General features: G+C 45.3%; 1 protein-coding gene and 1 pseudogene across 5 annotated transcripts in view; both read left to right on the top strand.

Moving 5' to 3' along the window:
• LOC137625616 (lysosomal-associated transmembrane protein 4B) overlaps positions 1-20,047 on the top strand; it is a 117,327-nt gene that overhangs the window by 24,182 nt on the left and 73,098 nt on the right. For 2 of the 5 annotated variants that reach the window (XM_068356529.1, XM_068356531.1), the window contains exon 2: positions 7,631-7,779. The exons of the other annotated variants lie outside the window; for them this stretch is intronic. In XM_068356529.1, coding sequence (XP_068212630.1) covers positions 7,639-7,779 — 141 coding nt within the window. In that variant the 5' untranslated portion in view covers positions 7,631-7,638. The remainder of the gene's footprint in view (positions 1-7,630; positions 7,780-20,047) is intronic. 5 annotated transcript variants of the gene reach the window in all.
• Positions 4,010-4,128, top strand: LOC137630176 (5S ribosomal RNA; annotated as a pseudogene).

The raw sequence follows: 20,047 nt of genomic DNA, 5'->3' as shown, positions 1-20,047 counted from the left end.
GGGGGGGGGGGGGGTTGCTACGCCGTACGTTTTGTCTCATTTAGTTTATGAATCTAATTGTATTTGTTAATTTTTCAGCTTTTAGAACGATTCCTTTCGTGGTTTTCGTTCTTTCTTTAGTGTTCATTCATTTTTAAATTACATAATTACATAGTTACATAATTATAATTGCTATAATTCTGTGTTGGTTACAGCTCTCCTTCCGTGAGTGTAAGTGGTTGTGAGGGCATGTGCCTGTTGTGTAATTCTTGTGTTCCTTTCCCTCGGGATTCCTCTTCGGAGCCTTCCCGGGGGAATGAATGTTAACTAATGATTTTTTTTTTTCTTTCTTACAGTTACCGATCTAGTTCGTTTCTGTAATGTGACAACGGAGTGAGCTGTCTTGTTAAGGCCTGGGGATTCGGTTGTTGCTGCCTCCCCTATAGATCTTCGTCAGGGGCGTGTCTCCCTTCTTCTGGAAGTACTCCCGTGACGATTGACAGCTCTCCAGTTCATTTTAGAACACTCAGGAGGCTCGCCTCCTTGGGTGGGTAACTTTCCTTCCGAGGGAAGTTTTTCCTGTCCAGGCTTGAGTTTTTGTCCTTTTGGGGGGTTCTTCTCTTGCCTTTTTTTCGTGCGACTATGCTCTTGGTGCTGAGCGGTCGCATCTGCAGTTTCGCTCAAGGGGCTGGGCAACTGCAGGAGCCCCTCTTCGGAGGATTGCTCCTTTTAGGTCACTGGCTGACCCGTCTCTTCTACGAAGTGTTTCTCTTTCGTTCGCGAGAGAGTACACTCATAGAGACTCCTCTTCGGAGGACTCTTCTGCTGTTGTTGCTGTTGGCCTTCGCCGTAAGGCTCACAGTCCGCTACGTCGTAAGGGCCTCCCATCTCCCTATAAGGGTGCTAAGAGACGCCTTTTTGAATCTCCGTATGCAGCCTACAACTCCTTCTTCTTGATCTTCCGCCCCTGGTGCAGATGGACAGCAGTCTGACCTCGTCTTCCTACGGGCAACGGTCTTCCGACGGACATCAGTCTCCCGACGGACAGACAACGGTCTTCCGACGGACATCAGTCTCCCGACGGACAATGATCCCTTCGGGGCAAAGGGTTGCCTCCCACGGGGGTTCTTCCCTTGCGTGTCAGGGTTCCCCTGCGCTCCCTTCTGCTGTGTTCTCTCCTGCTCAGTGTTAGCGCACAGGCGCTCTCCTGCTCTCCTGCTCAGTGTTAGCGCACAGGCGCTCTCCTGCTCATCAGCGCTTTCCTGATCGCTAGCGCTCTCCTGTTCGCCAGCGCTCTCCTGTTCGTCAGCGCTCTCATGATGATCATCTCTGCTGTTCCTGTTGGTTCCTGTTACGCGCCCTATGCGCCCACGTTCGCCCTCGCGATCTAGAAGTTCGGTTCAGGTCTTGGACAAGGACTCTTCTTCTACGCACAGGCTTCCACGCGTTGCCTTCTGCTCGCCAGCGATCACCAGCTCGCCAGCGACCATAGACACGTCAACGTTCGCCTGCTCGTCAGCGATCTCCTACGCGTCAACGATCGCCGTCGATCTGCCACGCGTGTCAGTTCCCCTGGACACCATCAGTAGCGATCTAGCGCTCGCCTGCTGTGGACCACGATCTCTGATAGCTAAGTCTTGCCGTAGATCTTCCTCCTGCTCGCCAGCGCTCAGATTTACTTCTGTCCTTCTGTGCGCCAGCTTTCTTCAATCGCCAGCGCACATCTGCGCGCCCTTTTCTGCCACGCACCAATGGGCGCCAACGGTTTTTTTCTGACCATCTAGGATCGCCTGATTAACAGCTTGCTTCAGCGCTCACCTTCCTGATGCACTTACGCACCTTTTGTTAGCGCGATGCGCGCTAACCATCATTAGTCTCTCTCGCGTTGGCAATCGCCTACGCGCCCGCGCGATTCTTCACCTGCGCGCTAGCGTTTTGTTAACGCACCACCGCTCGCCAACGCGCCGTCGCTTGCCAACGCGCCTTCACTCTCCTACGGGCTATCGCTCGCCAGAACGCGCCATCGCCCGCCTACGCGTCATCGGTCTTCCGACCGCCTGCGCTCACCCGCGCGCCCACATACCTGCACGTCCACACGCCCGCGCGACCGCACGCCCACGTGCCCGCGCGCCTACGCTCATGTTCGACCGCGCACATGCTCTCTAATGTTCGCCCGCGCGCGAACCAACGGTATTCCATCGCGCGGAAGGACGGCGTTCCATCGCGCGGACCGATGGCGTTCCGTCGCGCAGACCGACGGCGTTCCGTCGCGCAGACCGACGGCGTTCCGTCGCGCAGACCGACGACGTTCCGTCGCGCGAACCTACGGTATTTCATCGCGCGAACGTCGGCTTGATTCCTGCTGTATCCATTGCTCGCCTACGGATCATCGCTCGCCGGCCACCAGCTCTCGCCCTTCTCACCACACGCAAACCATTGATTTTCCATCGCGCGAGCGCCAGGGCGATTGCGACCGCGATTCCCGTTGGGGTTTCGCAGCATGGCCAGCCTGGCGAGTCTTCTGGAGCGTATTTCCAGAACACGGCCTCACCCCGTAAACGCAGAGCATGGCACATGTAAGAGCAGGAAGAATCTTCAGGGAGGTCTGAGCAACATTCTTCTTTCCAGAACCTGGGTTAGCTCTTCCCCGTCATTCCCTGGAAGGGTTTTGCCAGGGAGCTTTCCGTTCAAGATTTCTCCATCGGCCAAGGGGTGACTGGTTTACCCCTTCCTCTTCTCCATCTCGTGAAAGGGGCTTACCAGGTCCTTTCCCTCCTCGGTTGTGACCCGAGGTTTTGTTCAAGGAAGCTACAGGAAGATCATGGGTACTTTCCTCCTCTCGGGCTCAAGCACCTTGGCGTTTCGTCGCCAAGTTTCGAACTTGCGGGCAAGTTCGATGTTGGACCATCTGGACGCAATGACCGAGGGCTTCCTTTCGGGTGTCTCATCCGTGGATGTCGACAACCTCAGACACCCTTCCATCCTTGGGAAGAGCTTGTTTGTGCCCAAGGACAGAGACATAGACAGCGGTTGTGCGGAGGAAGTCGACTTCCGTTTTCACTCCTCCAAGGCGCTTTCTTCCAGACCCTGCATGGCTCCAGCGCCTCTTTCTTTCAGCCTCGTCGGCCTAAGTTATCGGACCGGCTACGACAACTGAGTCAAGGTTCCAATAGGAGTCCCCTTCTGTCAGGAACAGGTAGCACGGGAGGCTCTCCCGGGGGGGGCATAATCCTAGAGGGAGCGGCAGGGTTAACGAACTCTAGGATTGACTACCCCCCCTTGCAGGTTTCACGCTGGGAGGGTGCCTAAGGTTACTCATCCGGATAACAGCTTCCCGATGCCGATTCCTGCACGATATCCGTGATCAGCCAAGGATATCGCGCCTGCTGTCTCTGTCAGCGAATTCAGTGTCACTGAACCTCTATGCCATAGGGTCGGGAAGAGTTTGCCCGTTTGGGCAGAATGATCCATGCCTTGGGAGAAGGTCCTCCATAGGATCGTCGACGGCTTCACCCCCCGGCTTCTTCAGTCGATCCTTTCTCGTAGGAAAGCATCTGAGACGGGAATTCCGTAGTCGACATCTCAGCTCTGATCACGTTTGTATAACAAACTTCGTCCAGCGTGGAACAGCAGAATCGATCAGACTGTTAACGAGGCGGCAGGACTCCTTAGGCCCTGGATCGGAAGGACGGGTACTTTCAGTTTCCATTCCATCCATCTTCCAGGAAGCTCTTGGAATTCAGCCTAGACTACAGGTATTCCTGCTTAAGATGCAGTGTGGCGATCCCGCCGTGGCATCGCAGATTTTTCCCCAGAGAACTCTCCCTGCTTTTCTCATGGCCGCTCAGGAGCAGGCTTCTGCCTCCTTTGCCTTTTGGAGGTCTGGTCAACTCCGGTAGGCTCGGGTTCGACCTTCTTCAACGCCGGGACAAGCTTCCGGATCCTTACCATGAGTGGGGGTTCATGGTAATTTGCTAGGAGCCTTCTCTTCTTCGGCCTCAACATCTGGAGTATCTAGCCATGATATTGAGTCAACGGCCTTACCACGTTGGAAACCCCGCTTCTCGTCCGTCCAGCGAGGTTAAGCAACGCCGGGTCTGGTCGGTACTTGGATGGGTGACCACCTGGGGACGCCAGATTCTGTTGCCGCCTCCTCCGAGCCTTCCCTTCAGTTGACTGTGGCAAGGCTGAGGAGAGTCGCAGTACCTGTTTTCAGTCAGGCAGAGCTTTCAGCCCTACCTTGGAACGTTTCCTAGGTCTCTTTTCCTCATTGACCCGTCTAAAGTTCCGTATGGTCGCCTCAGGATAAGTTCCCTGTGGGGTGGCCCAAATTCCGGTGGTTTCAAAGCAACGATTTACCGGACTTTCTGGCCCCTATGGGACCAGCGGAACGATTAGACCTGCAATGGGTGTTGACCTATGGAACATCTTGATGGGAGTGGATATTCTCGTCCTTTCCCCACATTTTTTATGCTGTTCTCGGACTCGTCAAAGAAAAGGGGGGGTGGGGGGGGCGCATGTTCCGGTCCAGGGCTATGGTCAGGACCTGAAGGATACCTCTCCATCATTCAGGCAGGCTTAGGGGCCGTAGTCTGGCCCCTCTACAGATCCTACAGCTCCTGCCGAGTCGCTCCGTGCGCGACGACTTCATGGTACTGGCGTGTTCTAACCAGCAAGGGACGCATTTTCATACCTTCGCATCTTGCAGTAGAGATACTGAGATGATTTGAGATCCTCTCAATACCACCATCGGCTCGCTCATTCCGGGCAGAGGAATGTTCTCTCCGACTATCTGAGCAGAGCCTCGTAGAGAGAGTGTACCTGGGGGTCTTTGGCCTTGAGTAACCAGCAAGTCCTGGTCTGGGGGACCTGATCGCGACAGCTTGGAACCTCAAGTTTCCGCTGTTCTTCCCCCCCAGTCTCAGACCCCGAGACTCTTTGGCAAGATGCATTCCGGTAATGGTGGGACAACATCGACGCCTGCGTCTTCCCTCCTTTGTTGTCTGTTGAGAATGGGTCTCAACAAGACCAGGTTGTCTGTCAACCTTTCAATGGCCCTGAGAGCTCCACTGGGACTATACGCAGAACGGTTTCCGGACCCTCTGCTTCCCCTGACGGAACTCCCGGGAGAGCTTCTCCCACGGCACAGGCTACTCAAACAACCACACTGCAACATCTTTCACGAGCCGGGGTGTCGCTTCGGCTTCATGCCTGGAGACACTACGCCTCCTCAAGAAGAGACAACCCGCTACAGTCGCGGGGCGGTGGTCGCGTCATCTGCGATAGTCATCCGCAGGGGTCTTCCAGGCGAAGTGGAGTGTCTTCTGTGGTTGGTGTCGTGGGAGATATACCTCTTCCCTTGAGGCCTCTTCTCCAGTAATAACGAACTTATTGCTTTTCGGCGGGAGGAAACTCCTTTCCGCTCTCGGCAATGAAGCCTGTCGCTCAGCCTTTCCCTGACCTTCAGGATGAAAGGAATAACTTTTTCCTTCCCGCTGGACCTTTCCTCGCTCATGCAAAGCTGCGAACGTCCCTGCCCTAGTCGGAGTGAGACCTCCAACATGGAGCATGGCTCGGACTTTTTAGTCCCTTAAGAGATCTTCTCAAGACCCTTTACGTCAGGCCTCTGATCGTATTCCGTCTTGGGGCTCCTGCTCACTCTGGCCGTGGCCAGTGTGTAAGCAATCTTCTTGGTCTCGTACGGCTCCGCCCTTTCTAAGGAATGGGGGAAGGCAACATTCAGGTTCGCTCCTGAGTTGTTGGCTAGACTCAGAATCTTGGGGTCCCGGCCCTTCGGTCCAATGCCTTCAAGATTTCGAGTCACCATTCTGTATCTGATGACCCAAAACCTTCTCCTTCTTGCCAGTAAAGGAATCGAGGGGTTATCTTTGGGAACAGCTGCAGTTTGTCCTCACGTGCAGCCGGGTTGGGAGCACATGAAGGACACGGGGGAGAGTCACCAGTATTCCTCTTCAGCTCGGACTCAAGGACATTCATCTCGACCTGAATCCAGACCCTCCCCCATCACGTCGCCCTACAGCACGATGTCGGATATATCGCAACGTCCCTCGCCTTCGAGTAATACTACTCTGTGACGCAGGTGCTACAAGCTGGAGTCTGGAAGTGTCTAATGACCTTCGCAGCCCGCTTCCTGCAGGGCGTGACCCACAGGAGTATCGATACGTTTCTATCGCTCTGTGGTGGCTACACAACAGCTGGTCTAACCTCAGGCTCCTTTTTGGACAGGTAGCAGAAGGTTGAGGGCATTGTTATCAGGTTTTAGTCTGCATGAACGAAAGAAGTATGTCTGGCCCTTACTTCTTTCTTCATCATCCCCTCTACTGGGAAGCAGCATCCTGGTCTCTGCATAGCTGACCTCAAACCTCTGCAGGTAAACCATGCTTCCTTGTGTTCCGAGTATTGAGTCAATACTGTCGCGTCCCCCATACCCTGACGAGGTGGTATTGGGAACGTCCTAACCCAGAGTTCCTTCTGGAACTCCAGGTCAACTGCCTAGGACGGGTCACACTTCTTCCTTCACACACAAGCTTATGTAGGCCACACGGTTCCTTGCGGAGCAAGGAACTTGTGAGGTGCAGGGACTCCTTTTCTCGAGTGCACTGGGGACTTTCCACCCTTCCTAAGGGGTAAGTCACTCAATGTAAATAGCGTGGTTTGTATTTCGGCTACGGAACAAATGACAAATTCGAAGATAATTTGTATTTTTCCTAACCATACAAACCTTAGCTATTTACATATATTTGCCCGCCAGCCCTGTCCCCCAAGACAAGTCCTACCTCTAAGTGAAAGTGAAGCAATTCACCGGTGTGTGAGGGGGGGAGGGGTAGCTAGCTACCACTCCCCTACCCCCCTGCTAACTAGCGCGGGGGTAATACACTCTCGTTAAATTCTAATGGCTCGCCATTTCAGCTACGCTAAAAGGTAAACCCAATGTAAATAGCTAAGGTTTGTATGGTTAGGAAAAATACAAATTATCTTCGAATTTGTCATATTTTACAGTATAACAAATGCCAGGGCTGCGGAATTACAATGCAGTATAGTGTTGTCAAGTCCAATGCAATTTAAGTGTACTGTACTGTTCTGTATTTAGGTTTCAGGACTTATTATTGTTAAGCGGGGACACTACATGTAAAGTGTCAATTTTTTTTTTGCCTGGTTGTCAGTAGTTTAGTATGTATTAACTTTTTTTTTTTTTTAGAAAAAAGCAGAGATTTGCATGAAGTGTGATATAAAAAGAAGTGACATGAAATGCCAGCTTAAGAAAATACAGTGCCGTAGTACAATTGGAGGCTGTTTGCATAGCATAGAGAAATAGTTGAATACAGTTTGTAGTATATGAAGTTATGCCACAAAGAGCCTTGCAAGGTATTATGGAGTAAACTATGTTATTAGGGAAATTATCTTTTCATTTAGACTGGAAATGGAGAAATATATGTATACTATGAAAGGAAACCCATTTATTTCAGACTTGTAGTTAGGCATTTTCAACATTTGATCCAGATGGGAATTATCTTTATTGAAGTTGGGTAGTTGCTGTTTTGCTTGTGATTTTGAGTTTGGTGTATAAGCTGAAAAAAATTGTATGGTAAATTGGTGTAACTCAGGTCTGGTTAGTTTTGTTTTCTCACAGAAAACGACATGTCTGGCAGAGTGGCTACACGTAGGGCTCGTATGAGAGAAATATTTGCTGACCAAGAAGGAGTTGAAGTTCGTCACGCGTCTCCCCCCACTTATACAGAAGCACTTCCTCCATCTCGTCCTCCTCATCCTCCAGCTTATGTAATAGTTTGAAATTCAAAGAAATATAAAAATCAGCAATATCTATTCTTTTCATCTGTACAGTAGGCTAATGGGTTGACTGTAGTGAAAAACTGGCCTACTCTTATTGCCACGGACACCTTTAACTATGGAATCAAAATTAATTTTTTGCTGTAGTAAACTGTCATTAGATAATCCATTTCATATGCTTATCTACACAGATCATTTACTGTGCAGTAATCCCTCCTTTACATACCATGTCAATGCCTGGCTCACACTTAAATATTATGCCCCTTTCATTCCAAAATATCTGCCTAACTGTTTACTCACTGCTTTTGGAGTCTCTTTGTCTCTTAACTAACCAAGAATTTTCAAATATATAGTATATTATTCACTACCCTGGCCTGCTGAATTTTCATTTCATTATAAAAAAAAGACATTACTAGCTGATCCAGTTTTTCATCCATATAAGTTTTTTTCACCTGGTCAACCCTCTTGCATGTACTATACAGACAACCTATCTCAATGGCTTCCAACTTTTTAAAATCATATTTAAGAACCAAGGACCACTTTTATAGAAAGTCTGCTAAACTATCCCTTTATATATTGTAACATTTGCATATTTTTAAACCAATGCTAAGCCTTTTGCATATTATTTACTACCTTCCTAATTGCTTAATCTTACACAAATACAAACCTTTGTCCTTTGATTAGGAGATTGATTCTAGCGCAGCTAGAACTCAGCCGTTCATCTTTTACCAAGGTGACGGCTGTCAACAGTAGTTACAGCGGGTGGGGGAAAGCTCCACCCTCTTGCCGGTACACAGAACAGTCACTTTGATTCTGGCCACCGACTAACACTGACGTGCCATCAACTCTCTCTACAAACTTAGCTTTACTATATTTTCCATTTTCCTTTTCAGAGAAGAATATTGGGAGTTAAGTGGCAGGACAGGATTAGAAATGAAAGTATAAGAGAGATTACTCAAGTGCCATAATTGGATGAGATCATGGTGAGGGGTAGCTAGAGATGATTCGGGCATGCTCTTCACACTGCCCAAGAGAGAGCATTTCACCAAACTTTCTGTTGTTCTCCACAATGCGTTAGAAGAGTTGGAAGACCCAGTCCTATATGGCTGAGGACTGTGAAGCGTGAAGTAGGAGATGATCAATGGAGAAGTATCGATTTAAAAGCTTTAAGATAGAGACGACTGGTGAAATCTAACCGAGGCCCTAACCGATGATGATGATGAACTTTAGAAAATTTACACAGATTAATGGGTTTTATCAGAAGCTTTGTTTAATTTTATTCATTTATATATTTAATTTTCCTGCTTATTTGACATTTAGATGATAATGCATGAAAGGGGTGTGATTGGTTTTATAGGTTGAAGTGATACTAAATGGTGTGAGTGAACGGATGCAGTTTATTAATTTTTATCATGTAGCACTGAATGGCCTTTGATGCCCCAGTTTTTGGTTCAAGTCCTAAATTATATGATCCAATCCAACCACGAGTGGTAGATTGCCTGACAGAGAGATGAATAAGATGGTAGTTTCAAAGGACAGAGCATTGGACATTCTTCGGTTCAGTTACTTCCTCCCGTTCATTAGCTCTTCACCTCCCCTCTTTCCAGCTCCAAGGACGTGGTCCTCCTATCACCAAGGGTCATTGAAATACCTCATTCTATGCTCAGAGGTCCAGTATGCTCCGAAAAGCTGCTATGGAAGAAGTCCAGGACTGGTCTATCTCCAGGCTTCTTCAGCCACATCTGTTTTTGGTCAAGAAAGCCCCTCAGGGATAGGAAACCCATAATAGACCACCCAGCCCTGAACGAATTCATCCAACATACTCGATTCAGAATAGAAACTCCAAGAACGGTGAGACATGTGGTAAGGAAGAACAATTTTATGATCTTACTTGATCTCAGAGATGATTACTTTCAGATCTCTATAAATCACTCGCCAAGGAAGTACCTACGTTTTGTCCTAGGACGTTAAGTCTTTCAGTTCAACGTGTTCTTTACTTTGGGGTGTTCACGACCCTTCAGGTATTCACTAGAGTATTTACACTGCTGTCAGCATGGCCTCAGACCAAATGAATACGCCTGATTCAGTATCTGGGGGACTGACTGTTACTGGCAGAATCAGACCTTACTTTATCATCATCGAGACAGACTTCTCTTGTTTTGTCATGATCTGAGGATTGTTTGAATCTAGAGAAATCTAAACTTTTCCAAAGCAAAAAATGATATACCTGGACATGGACATGCAGTAGATGCTATAGCAAGAAAGGTCTTGCCATCCACAGGGTAACCCAATTGAAAAAAATAGCTCAGCCCTTGCTTCATCAATCACACTTAACAGCGCTACATTGGCAACAACTTCTGGGTCTTATAGTATCACTAGAGAAGCTTGTTCTTCACTGTGTGCTGCATCTATGATCATTACAGTGGTGCCTAAAATAGCATTGGTTGTAAATCGCAGACTTTCCCCAAATCCTGGTACCAGTAGAGCAAGACACCAAATTCAATATGGCTGAGTGGTTAGATGAGGTAATCCTGATGTAGATGCTCCCTTAGAATGATTCCCTCCAGCTTTTCTGTTTACAGATGCATCGGAGGTGTGTTGTGCTATCTTGTGGTCCATCTGACATCAGGCCAATGGTCACAAGAAGACAAAACTCTTCTCATCAATGAACTGAAAGTAAAGGCAGCTTATCTAGCACATTGTCATTTCCAAGTTCTTCTATTCTGTCACTCTGTTGCATTGATGAATTACAGTACAATGTAACTGTAGTGGCATATATCAACAAAAAAGAAGGCACCGTATCACACACGCTTTGTCATATAGCAGTGGCAGTGTGTGAATGGGCAATCCACGCGGTAGTCCTCTCAGTCGAAAGGGTCAGATAGTTGAGTCAAGAGTGGTATTTACATCTTAAGCAGTGTTGAATCTCCGAAATTTTTGGGGTTCCCTAATAATCAATATGTTTGCTACCAGCCTCCACAGAAAACTGCCAGTTTACTACTCACCAGTGCTAGACTTGGCATCAGCACTCGAGGACACATTCTAGCATTCATGGGACAGCCTGGACGTCTATGCTTTTCCAAGGTTGATAAACAAAGTGCTTTCATTCAAAGAAATAAATTGACATGTAGCTCCGAAATGGCCTGAAGCAGAATGGTACCCGGATCTACTGCATCTACCAGTGGAGGTTCAAAGAGAGGTTCCCCAGTGGCACAACCAGGTCTGGTAACCCCACCTGCTGAGGTTCCACAAATTAGTGGATTCCCTTTCACTTTATAGATAGTTATTCAGCACCTCTTACAAGAGAGAGGCTTTCCGAGCGAGACAGTATGAGACGTCTGGATGCCTCAAGATAACCTCCCCTGACGTTTATCAAGCAAAACGGTCATCTGCTGTTGGTTGGTTCCATCAAAACAGTAGTGGTAGATTTTTAGCTTATTTGTAAGGAAAGATGCCTCTTGGTGTTAGCGGTTAAAGGGTATCATCGACATTGAGCCAGTGGGAATTATCTATACTTATCAGAAGTGTGGAGCAGACCTGTCCTCCATTTGAGATTTGAGCTCCAGCTTGAGACGTAACCAAGGTGTTTCTATCTCTGAAGAGAGCCCCTTACAAACCATTGAGGCATACCTCAAATAGGAACCTTACCCTGAAAATGGTGTTCCTACTTGCCCTGTCTTCAAAAAAGCAAGTAGGTGAATTACACTGAGCTTGTACGGACTCTAAGCTGCTACCCTAAAAGAACCTAACCTGCAGGACCAGGTTGCAGAACTTGTTTGTAAGCACTGGCAGAGTGAAAAAGAAAGTCACCAAGATTGCACTCATTTTGGCTGCGGGTGACGGTTAACAGAGTTTTACACCCTAGAGCCCCTAGAGCACTAGAGCAGGTTAAGGTGTGGGCCTATGAGATCAGAATAGTTGGTGCTACTTCTGTCTACAAGAAGAATCTCTCGGTGGCTCAAGTTTTAGATTCTGAAGTATGGAAGCGCGAGACCCCCTTCACTGCACATTTGCAGCATTGCACTTACAGGGTTGTTATACACGTTATCAATTTGACCTGATATTGCTGCTTGGCAAGTAGTGTTGACCCTAGTTCCTTTAGGCTACAGGGTTGTGGTGGCCTATATGGTAAAGTCCTTGACTGGTGATCGCCAGACTGGGGTTCGAGTTTGCTCAAACTGGTTACATACAGTTCCTTTGGTTGTTACAACCTCACCATCCTTGTGAGCTAAGGATGGGAGTTTGGGGTAGCCTATAGGTCTATCTGCTGAGTCATCAGTAGCCATTGTCTGGCCCTCCCTGGTCCTAGCTTGGATGGAGAGGGGCTTGGCACTGATTATATATATATATGGTCAGTCTCTATGGTATTGTCTTGCTTGTTAGGGCAATGTCACTGTCCCTTGCCTCTGCCATTCTTGAGCAGCTTTTAAACCTTATCACGTTGAAGATAATGGTTACAAAGTATGCTTAGTGAGATTGTCTGGCCCCTTTTCCTTTCTTTTTCCCCTCCCCTAGGTATAGCTGTTAGAATCTTATATAGCTGACGCCGACCTAGCTCAAGGCTACCCTCGGGGCACGTTCTCTTACTCCCGGGTTAGCCCTCCATAGAAAACGGGTGTAGGGTATACTACACAAAACTCTGGTCGGTAGAGAGGAGATTACAGGTAACTCCTAAGAAAGTAGTTCTCGGTAAGTATGTCAGGAAAAATAAAAATTACTTAAAATTTTTGATTTTTAGCTAGCAGCCTTTCTATTCTTAGTAAATAGAAGTGTTTATGCCACCATGCTCCTCATGAGTGGTAGGATGGATATTTACAGGTAAACCCATCAGATTGTTTATGCCTTAATTAACAGACTGACTAGTCAAGAAAAGAGTTTCTTTTGCAACAGCTTTGTTTTCTGGGGCTGTGAACCTGAAAGTACTTTTGACCATTGTTTGCCAGGTGTCTAGAATGCTAGTCTCAGTACCTTGTCAGGCCCAATATCAGCAATCCAGGGATTTTACCCAGCCAGTATGGTAAAATGACTTCCTCCCACCTAAACAAAGGATGAGGGTTTGTTCATATTCGTGTAGGAATAAATCACAAATTTTAAAAGTAATTTGTATTTTTCCTAACAATAAATTAACTTTTTGCTATCACTACCCTCTAAAGTCCCAGATGCATAAAAGTGACTGTTCAATGTACCCAAAAGGTCTGGGGCTACCCCACTACTGTCTGGTAACTACAACACTATCAACTGCCGACACCTCATTAAAAGTTAAAGAGCCGAGTTCCTGCTGTGCTAAGATTAATTTCCTGATTTAAAAGCTCATGTTTGTAGAGTTAGGAGAAATTCCAGTAGCTCTTAAAATTTGAGAGTTTTAGCCCATGGTTCTCTTTTTCATTTCTACTATCTTTCATAATGTTTACTTCTAGATACCTTCTTTAGAATAGTCCCACTGTAAAGCAGGGTCAGTTGTTTGATTAATCTTTTTTCCTCTATTTCGGGCTTTTGCTTCCTCTCTCTTGCACTCCACCCATAGCCCTCCTCACCACATCCATCCATCTTGTCTGCTTATGTCCCGTGCCCCTTTCCCCCTGACTGGCATGCTCTTAGTTCTCTTGATAGGCTCCACCTACTTCCTTTTTATTACATGACTATAGTATCTCAGATGAGCATCCCTAGCCTTATCTTTAATATTACCAATGCTGTACCACACATTATTTTTATATGTTGTCTAGCCATCTAGTACAGTAGGGATATTCCAGCAATCCATCTCGCCATCCTTACCTTGGTTCTTTACAATAGTCATTTCTCTTTCTTCCTAAGTTCCCAAGTTTCTGACCCATTTAATAGTACAGGCCTGAAAACTGTCTTATAGATTTTCATTTTGAGTATTAAAGTAATTTTCTTGTCTAAAACAACGCCAGTTACTTCTCTCTATATTTGCCATTCTTCTTTCACTCAATGTTTCACTGCTTTCTCAGTACTGCCATCATATTATTGATCTCAAATATTGTTCTGTTTTATTGCTGTACTATCTTTCACTTATTTGTTTACTTCTACATGTCCTTCTCTACTGCTAACCATTAATTCTGTCTTTTCAATGATCACTCTCAATCTCTTCTTTTCTAGGGCTCCTTTCCATTTACTCTCAGATACTTGTGGAAGCTAATCACCTGCATTTTTATAACATCCATTGCAATGTTCATTGTTCCAATACTTGACTCTTTTAGTATAATTAATTTTCAGCTTTTTTCTTTTACTTACATGTTCAACCAATTTGCTTGGGCCATGTGGCTACACTTCACTATCAGTGATTAATACTACAGTCAGCTTCAAAGATCAATCCCTCTATTCAGTTCAAAAACCTTTTCTGTTAGTATCACTGCATCTAAGACTAATTTCATCTAGGTCTCATACCCTTTTCTTAACAAACAAAATCAGTTGCTCTGCTATTTGCATGTTCTTGACCCAAATTCACAATCATCAGAAGAATTTCTAAGCACCAACGGCAAGAAAGTACAATACTGTATTTGCCATGTATGTCTTTAATCCCTTACACTTCCCATCTCCGCTGAATTTGCCAAGTTTTTTAGGTCTATTTATACCACTAATAGGTTTTCTGCTTACAGTTGTCTCACACTATTTGCACAAGTGTTTTACAGTACTGAATAACAATCAGTTGATCAGTACATCAATTATGTCTAATTTCAAACTTCTTTTTCCTATCAATCGTGTTCATTTCTCAGCCAAAATCCCTCGCCATATGTCTTCCAATTCCGGGATTTTCTGAACAGTGTTATGACTCAATAATTTTTATAAACTATTTACAATATTACCATCTGTACACAAAAGTGGCGACTATTTATTCAACATTGCTTTGAAACCCACACTCATTCAAACCATTTGAATGATTGTGGGTTCCAAAGCAATGTTGAATAAATAGTTGCCCCTTTTGTATAATAAAATTTTTATCAAAATTACTGAGTTATAACATTGTTCAGCAAATTTTGGAAGAGATATGGTGACTGGGTTTGGTTGAGAAATGAAGAACAGAGGGGCTGATTGGAAAACGTTGTTTATTACGTGTGTATGAGTGTATGTATGTATAATTTCTTAGAGGGCTGAAAATCAACTTAAGCTAATGAGGTGTGGTAGAATTGCTGAAAATATATGAATTTCTTTTGTAAAGTCTTTTATATGCTAGTGTTAATTAGTCTATGTAATTATAAGGTTGTTAGTTATGGTGACTGATGTTGCATGTTTTTAAATAACTTCTGTACAATGCTTTCCCAGAGGAAAATTCTAGAGCTTTCCTAGTTTCACTTACTGCTCTTATGTTACAGATATAGTAGTTGCATGTTACTGCTGTAGGTGAAAATTCAAGAAAAGGTACGGTTACTCCCATTTTACATTTAAGTTGTATGAGGGAAATTAATTGTACAGTAACACAAAGAGTTCATGGAGTAGTTTGGAGTACCGGTACTTTAAAAAAAAATTTTGCGTTAGCGGGTAATAGACAAATTTTAGTGTACGTTGAAGAATAAGACCATTTTTCACTATCATATAATCCCATTACAAAACTATATACCCAGTGATGTGATGATTGTTAGCCGAAGCATTGTTTGTTGTTTTCTTACCATGAAGAATGAAATGGGGTCTATTCATAACTTTTTTAATCAAGTACTTTGACATAATTAAAATTGTCCAATTATATGTTTCATACTGTACTATATATGGTTTTTAATTGTGCATACAATGATTAGACTTCTCATTTTACTTTGTTTCATACCAAAATGGTTTGAATAGCTGTGCCCGTAGAGAGATAGTGGCATTATCTGTAGGCATTACTTTATGGTCTTTGCAGTGTTCCTTCAGCTCCTAGCTGTACTTGGTTTATATCCTTCTACATAACTGTTCTTGCTTCCCTTCTTCCATCTTACTGTCCAACCTCTTTTAACTTTTACTTCATAGCGTAACTGTTGGGGTTTTCTCTCAGTTACACTTGGGTGCCGAATAGCATCACAGGCCACAGAGCTGGGCTATATGACTCTAATTCATAAATCCAATCTATGAAAATTTCTGTTACATTTGTAGAGATGGAAGAATTTTGTGGTTGCTCTCTCCAGGAAGCATTTATGATTATAAGTGGAACCCTTGGATTCATCTGTGTTTTACATAATTCCTTTCTTAGGATTTTAATGATGCTGGTTAGCAATTGTGCTTTATTTTGGATTCTTCTGCATTTCATCTTCAGACAAACTTGGTGTAGAGGCCCAATTTATTTAGTAGGAAGAGTCTTTCATTTGGAAAGAAAAATTGCTTCAATGAATTTTCCCCCCTATTCATACACTGCATGCTTCAAGTTTTAGTTTTGGCACATGAAATACAGGAATGAGTTTTACTGTATTTTAACAGTCTTTGACTTGGAGTTTGCACCTTCTCACCCAAAGGTTTCAGTAATTGTATTTGTGTATAACTACAGTTTTCAATATTAAACTTACCCGATAATCATGTAGCTGTCAACTCCGTTGCCCGACAGAATTCTACGGGAGGGATACGCCAGCTATCACTATACTAGAAGGGGGTGTACTCACAAGCGCCACCTGTGGCCAGGTACTACAGTACTTGTTGTTGACGCCACCTCACTTTTTCCTCTGTCGTGCTTCCGGCAAGACGTTCTTGGATACGCTTATGATTTTGGAGTATTGTTCACGGTTTGGTGAAGTATTTCTCTAAAATTTGCAGCTATTCGCTATACTGGAAACTTCTATATTAGCTTAGTTAGCTTTTGGAATTAATTTGATTAATTATGGTGACGAAGAGAGTATGAACTCTCTTTCACCTTTAAATGGCCGACCCTTCCCTTAGACGGAAGTGTTGGTGTCTAAGAGAGTATAGACTCTCTTTCTTAATTTTGCTTAACAAAAGTTATAGATTTATTTTATATCTCTCCGCCTCTTATAGGCCTCTTCGATTAACTTCCTTTTATTATAAACTTATTAAAATTAATTTTTATATTTGTTTATATTCGACCTTCCTAATAGTAGGCGGTCTTTTCTTGGTACCGAAGTTAATTAACATTGAGCCCGTCATTTCGGTTTTACCTGTTAACATATTATGCTATTTTAATGTCTTTGAAAGAATTTCTTTGATAGTCTCGTACTGTTTTCAAAGTTGAACTAACGTTTTGTTTTGTCTCTGCAGTTGTTGACGTTCAGAACGTTCAACTTGCGCTCTATCGTTACGATAGAGAAAGAATTTTCACGGTTTCACGTTGCAGTAAGAGTAACCGTGTCTAGCGTTTTGTTCATTCTTTCTTAACTTAATGGTTTTAATCCTAATAAAGGAACTTTTCATTTTGGGAAATATTTCAGTTTTTTCCTTTAACAATAATATGTTTTAACGATATATATGATTGGGCTCTTCTCTCAGGTTCTAAGTCAAGAGAGAGAGAGAGAGAGAGAGAGAGAGAGAGAGAGAGATAGAGACGGAGGGAGAAAGAGGAGGATAAACGTTTCATTCAAGCGAGTATCGTTGTTATCGTTTTTGCTCTTCTCCCTAGTCTCTTTAGGGGAAGAAGGTAAACGTTTCTAGAGTGATCTAGTGTTTAGTCTCTTTCCAGCCACTGAATTATTTATCTTTCATTAGATTTTTCTGTTACATTGTAATTCTGTTTTCGCAATTACTAACTTTTGAGAAAGGATAGAATTGCGTGTTTCAGGTACAAACCACTTAAAGTTTCGAGTTCAGTGAAATAAGTGCAAACAGAAAATCAAAGTGATAAGTGATTAGCGCAAAGTGTGTCAGTGTTGTGCGTGAGGGTACTTCTGTGCGCGCCAGTCGTCCTCCCAGTCCGGGACCTCTTGCAAGCTCCCAAGACAGGGGAGAAGCAATGTCGAAGGGCAAAAGGGTTCAGCAGGCCTTGATCGGCGCACAGAAGTATCCTCGGTGGTTGCGGGCGTGTCTTACCGAGACCGTCACTCCCACCCGCAGACGATTGAGCCCTTATTTTGCTCGTCTGCAGAAGAAATTTAGGGGAGAAAACGCTGGTCTCAGGTCTCAAGACCTCTTAAACGTAAAGTCCAGACCTATGCCAGACGTACGAAGTTAGAGTTCAACAACCCGGATGCAGTCATTGGGTTAGCTCTGACTCTCCTCAGTCATCAGTTGAATGTACTCCGCCTAAGAGGAGTAAGGTTCTGCCGCAACAGATCTCTGCTGTTAAGGCTTTACCTCAGCAGACCTTTGTGTCTGCCGACCCCAAGTTGACTCTACTGCAGTCCATGCAGTCACAACTTTCGGTCTTGATGCGTGAGTGTCGGGCTGAGAAGGTTGCGCCTCCGCCTGCGCTCGCTCCGCCTGCGCTCGCTCCGCCTGCGCTCCCTCCGCCTGCGCTCGCTCCGCCTGACCGCAGCTCCGCCTGCCAGGCGTACGATGTTGAGCCACGTTATGAGTTTACTGATCCCAGTGGTGTGCAGCTCCCTCCGCCTTCCTTAAGGCAACCTCAGCAATGGGAACAGGAGGCTTATACCTCTCTTCCTCCGCTTCCACTTGCTGTTCCACCAGTGAGGCAACACTCGCTTGAGGTACAACAACCTCTCCCATCCATGAGTCAGTCTTCTCAGCTCTCGCTGCAGCGAGCTCAACCCTCCTCAAGGCAAGCACCTCAACACCTTAGCCTTGCGCCTCAGGAGCCTCAACTTGCGAGACTTTTACTGCGTTCTGCGCAGCCACTACCTTTTCGCTCTCAGCTCACACCGCAGGAACCTCAACTCGTTCCTCAGGAACTTGCTACTGCGCATCCGCCAACCACTCAGCAAGCGCAACCCTTGAGTTCAGCCACTCATGCCAGGAGTCAGCCTCCTCCACCCATGCGCCTACCTTCTGCTACTTCCTTTGATCAGCCTTTGCAGACTGAGCCTCAGGTGTTCCCTCAACAGAGTCTTGAAGAGGAAACCACAACTATTGTTGTTCCAGCTCGTTCTGACTCTGCTGTTCAGCATACCTTACCTCCATTTTCAAACATTATGATAATGGAGGTTATTTGTATTACTTATGAAAATATATTTATATTCCTTGCAATATATTTTTAACAATATCGCAAAATATGGCAAAAATATGAATCATGAGTTATGAATGTAAGGTAAATATTATGTTGATATTAAAACCCCATGCAAGCATGCATAAAGCACTCTAGCACTGGTCATGGAATTTCTGAGAAATGTTAAACGCCATGCACACGCTCTGCTTACCTTACAGCATGCTCTACATACAGCATGCTCTGCTTACAGCATGCTCTGCATACAACATGCTCTGCATACAGCATGCTCTGCATTCAGCATGCTCTGCATACAACATGCTCTACATACAGCATGCTCTGCATACAGCATGCTCTGCATACAACATGCTCTGCATACAGCATGCTCTGCATTCAGCATGCTCTGCATACAACATGCTCTGCATACAGCATGCTCTGCATTCAGCATGCTCTGCATACAACATGCTCTACATACAGCATGCTCTGCATACAGCATACTCTGCATACAACATGCTCTGCATACCTTACCGCATGCTTCTCAGTCACACATCTTTGGTTGTTGCCAACTCACTAGACTGTCAAGCAGTTTCATAACGTTGCCTTCTAGTCTGCTGCTTTTGCACCAGTGAAACCCTCACTGAGAGAACTTAGCTTTTCTAGGATATGGTCCCTGTAGATGAGAAAGTTCTTTTCTCCCTCCTTCTGATATTCCCTTGAGGACTCTGTCATTTGGAGGGAGCCTTTAGCTGCGTAGCCTCCTATGGACTTTTATTTAAGCATAACATGCTTCCAGGGAAGGTAATGGTTCCACTTCAGTCGCTAATCCCGTCTGTTACCACACCTGCTCCCTTAGACCTTGAGCTGTGTTGCAAGACATGCAGTCCAAGCTTAGTCCTTGTTAGAGGATTTTTTGTTTACGGAGTCAATGTGTCACGGGGAAGACGTTCAACAACCAGCAGAAGTGACTTGTTGTGACGCAGTGCGGCAACCTCAGCAACCCGATAAGGAGTTGTCTGTACGACCCAGACAGTCTAGACAGATTCGGGTTGTCACTGTACTTCCTCGCTTGCCCATGGTTGACAGTTCACAGACTGTGCAGCAGTACCATGATCTTGTGTCCGGCTCCGTCAGACGACTGGCTTTTAAGAGCTCCCACAAGTCGTCGCTGTCTGGAGATTTTCAAATGGACTATGGATCTGACCAAGGAACTGGGCCTCCTGGTCAATTTTGAGG

This window comes from Palaemon carinicauda, chromosome 2 (genome assembly GCF_036898095.1).
Source record: "Palaemon carinicauda isolate YSFRI2023 chromosome 2, ASM3689809v2, whole genome shotgun sequence".
Classification (NCBI taxonomy): domain Eukaryota; kingdom Metazoa; phylum Arthropoda; class Malacostraca; order Decapoda; family Palaemonidae; genus Palaemon; species Palaemon carinicauda.
This window is presented reverse-complemented; position numbering and strand designations above follow the sequence as displayed.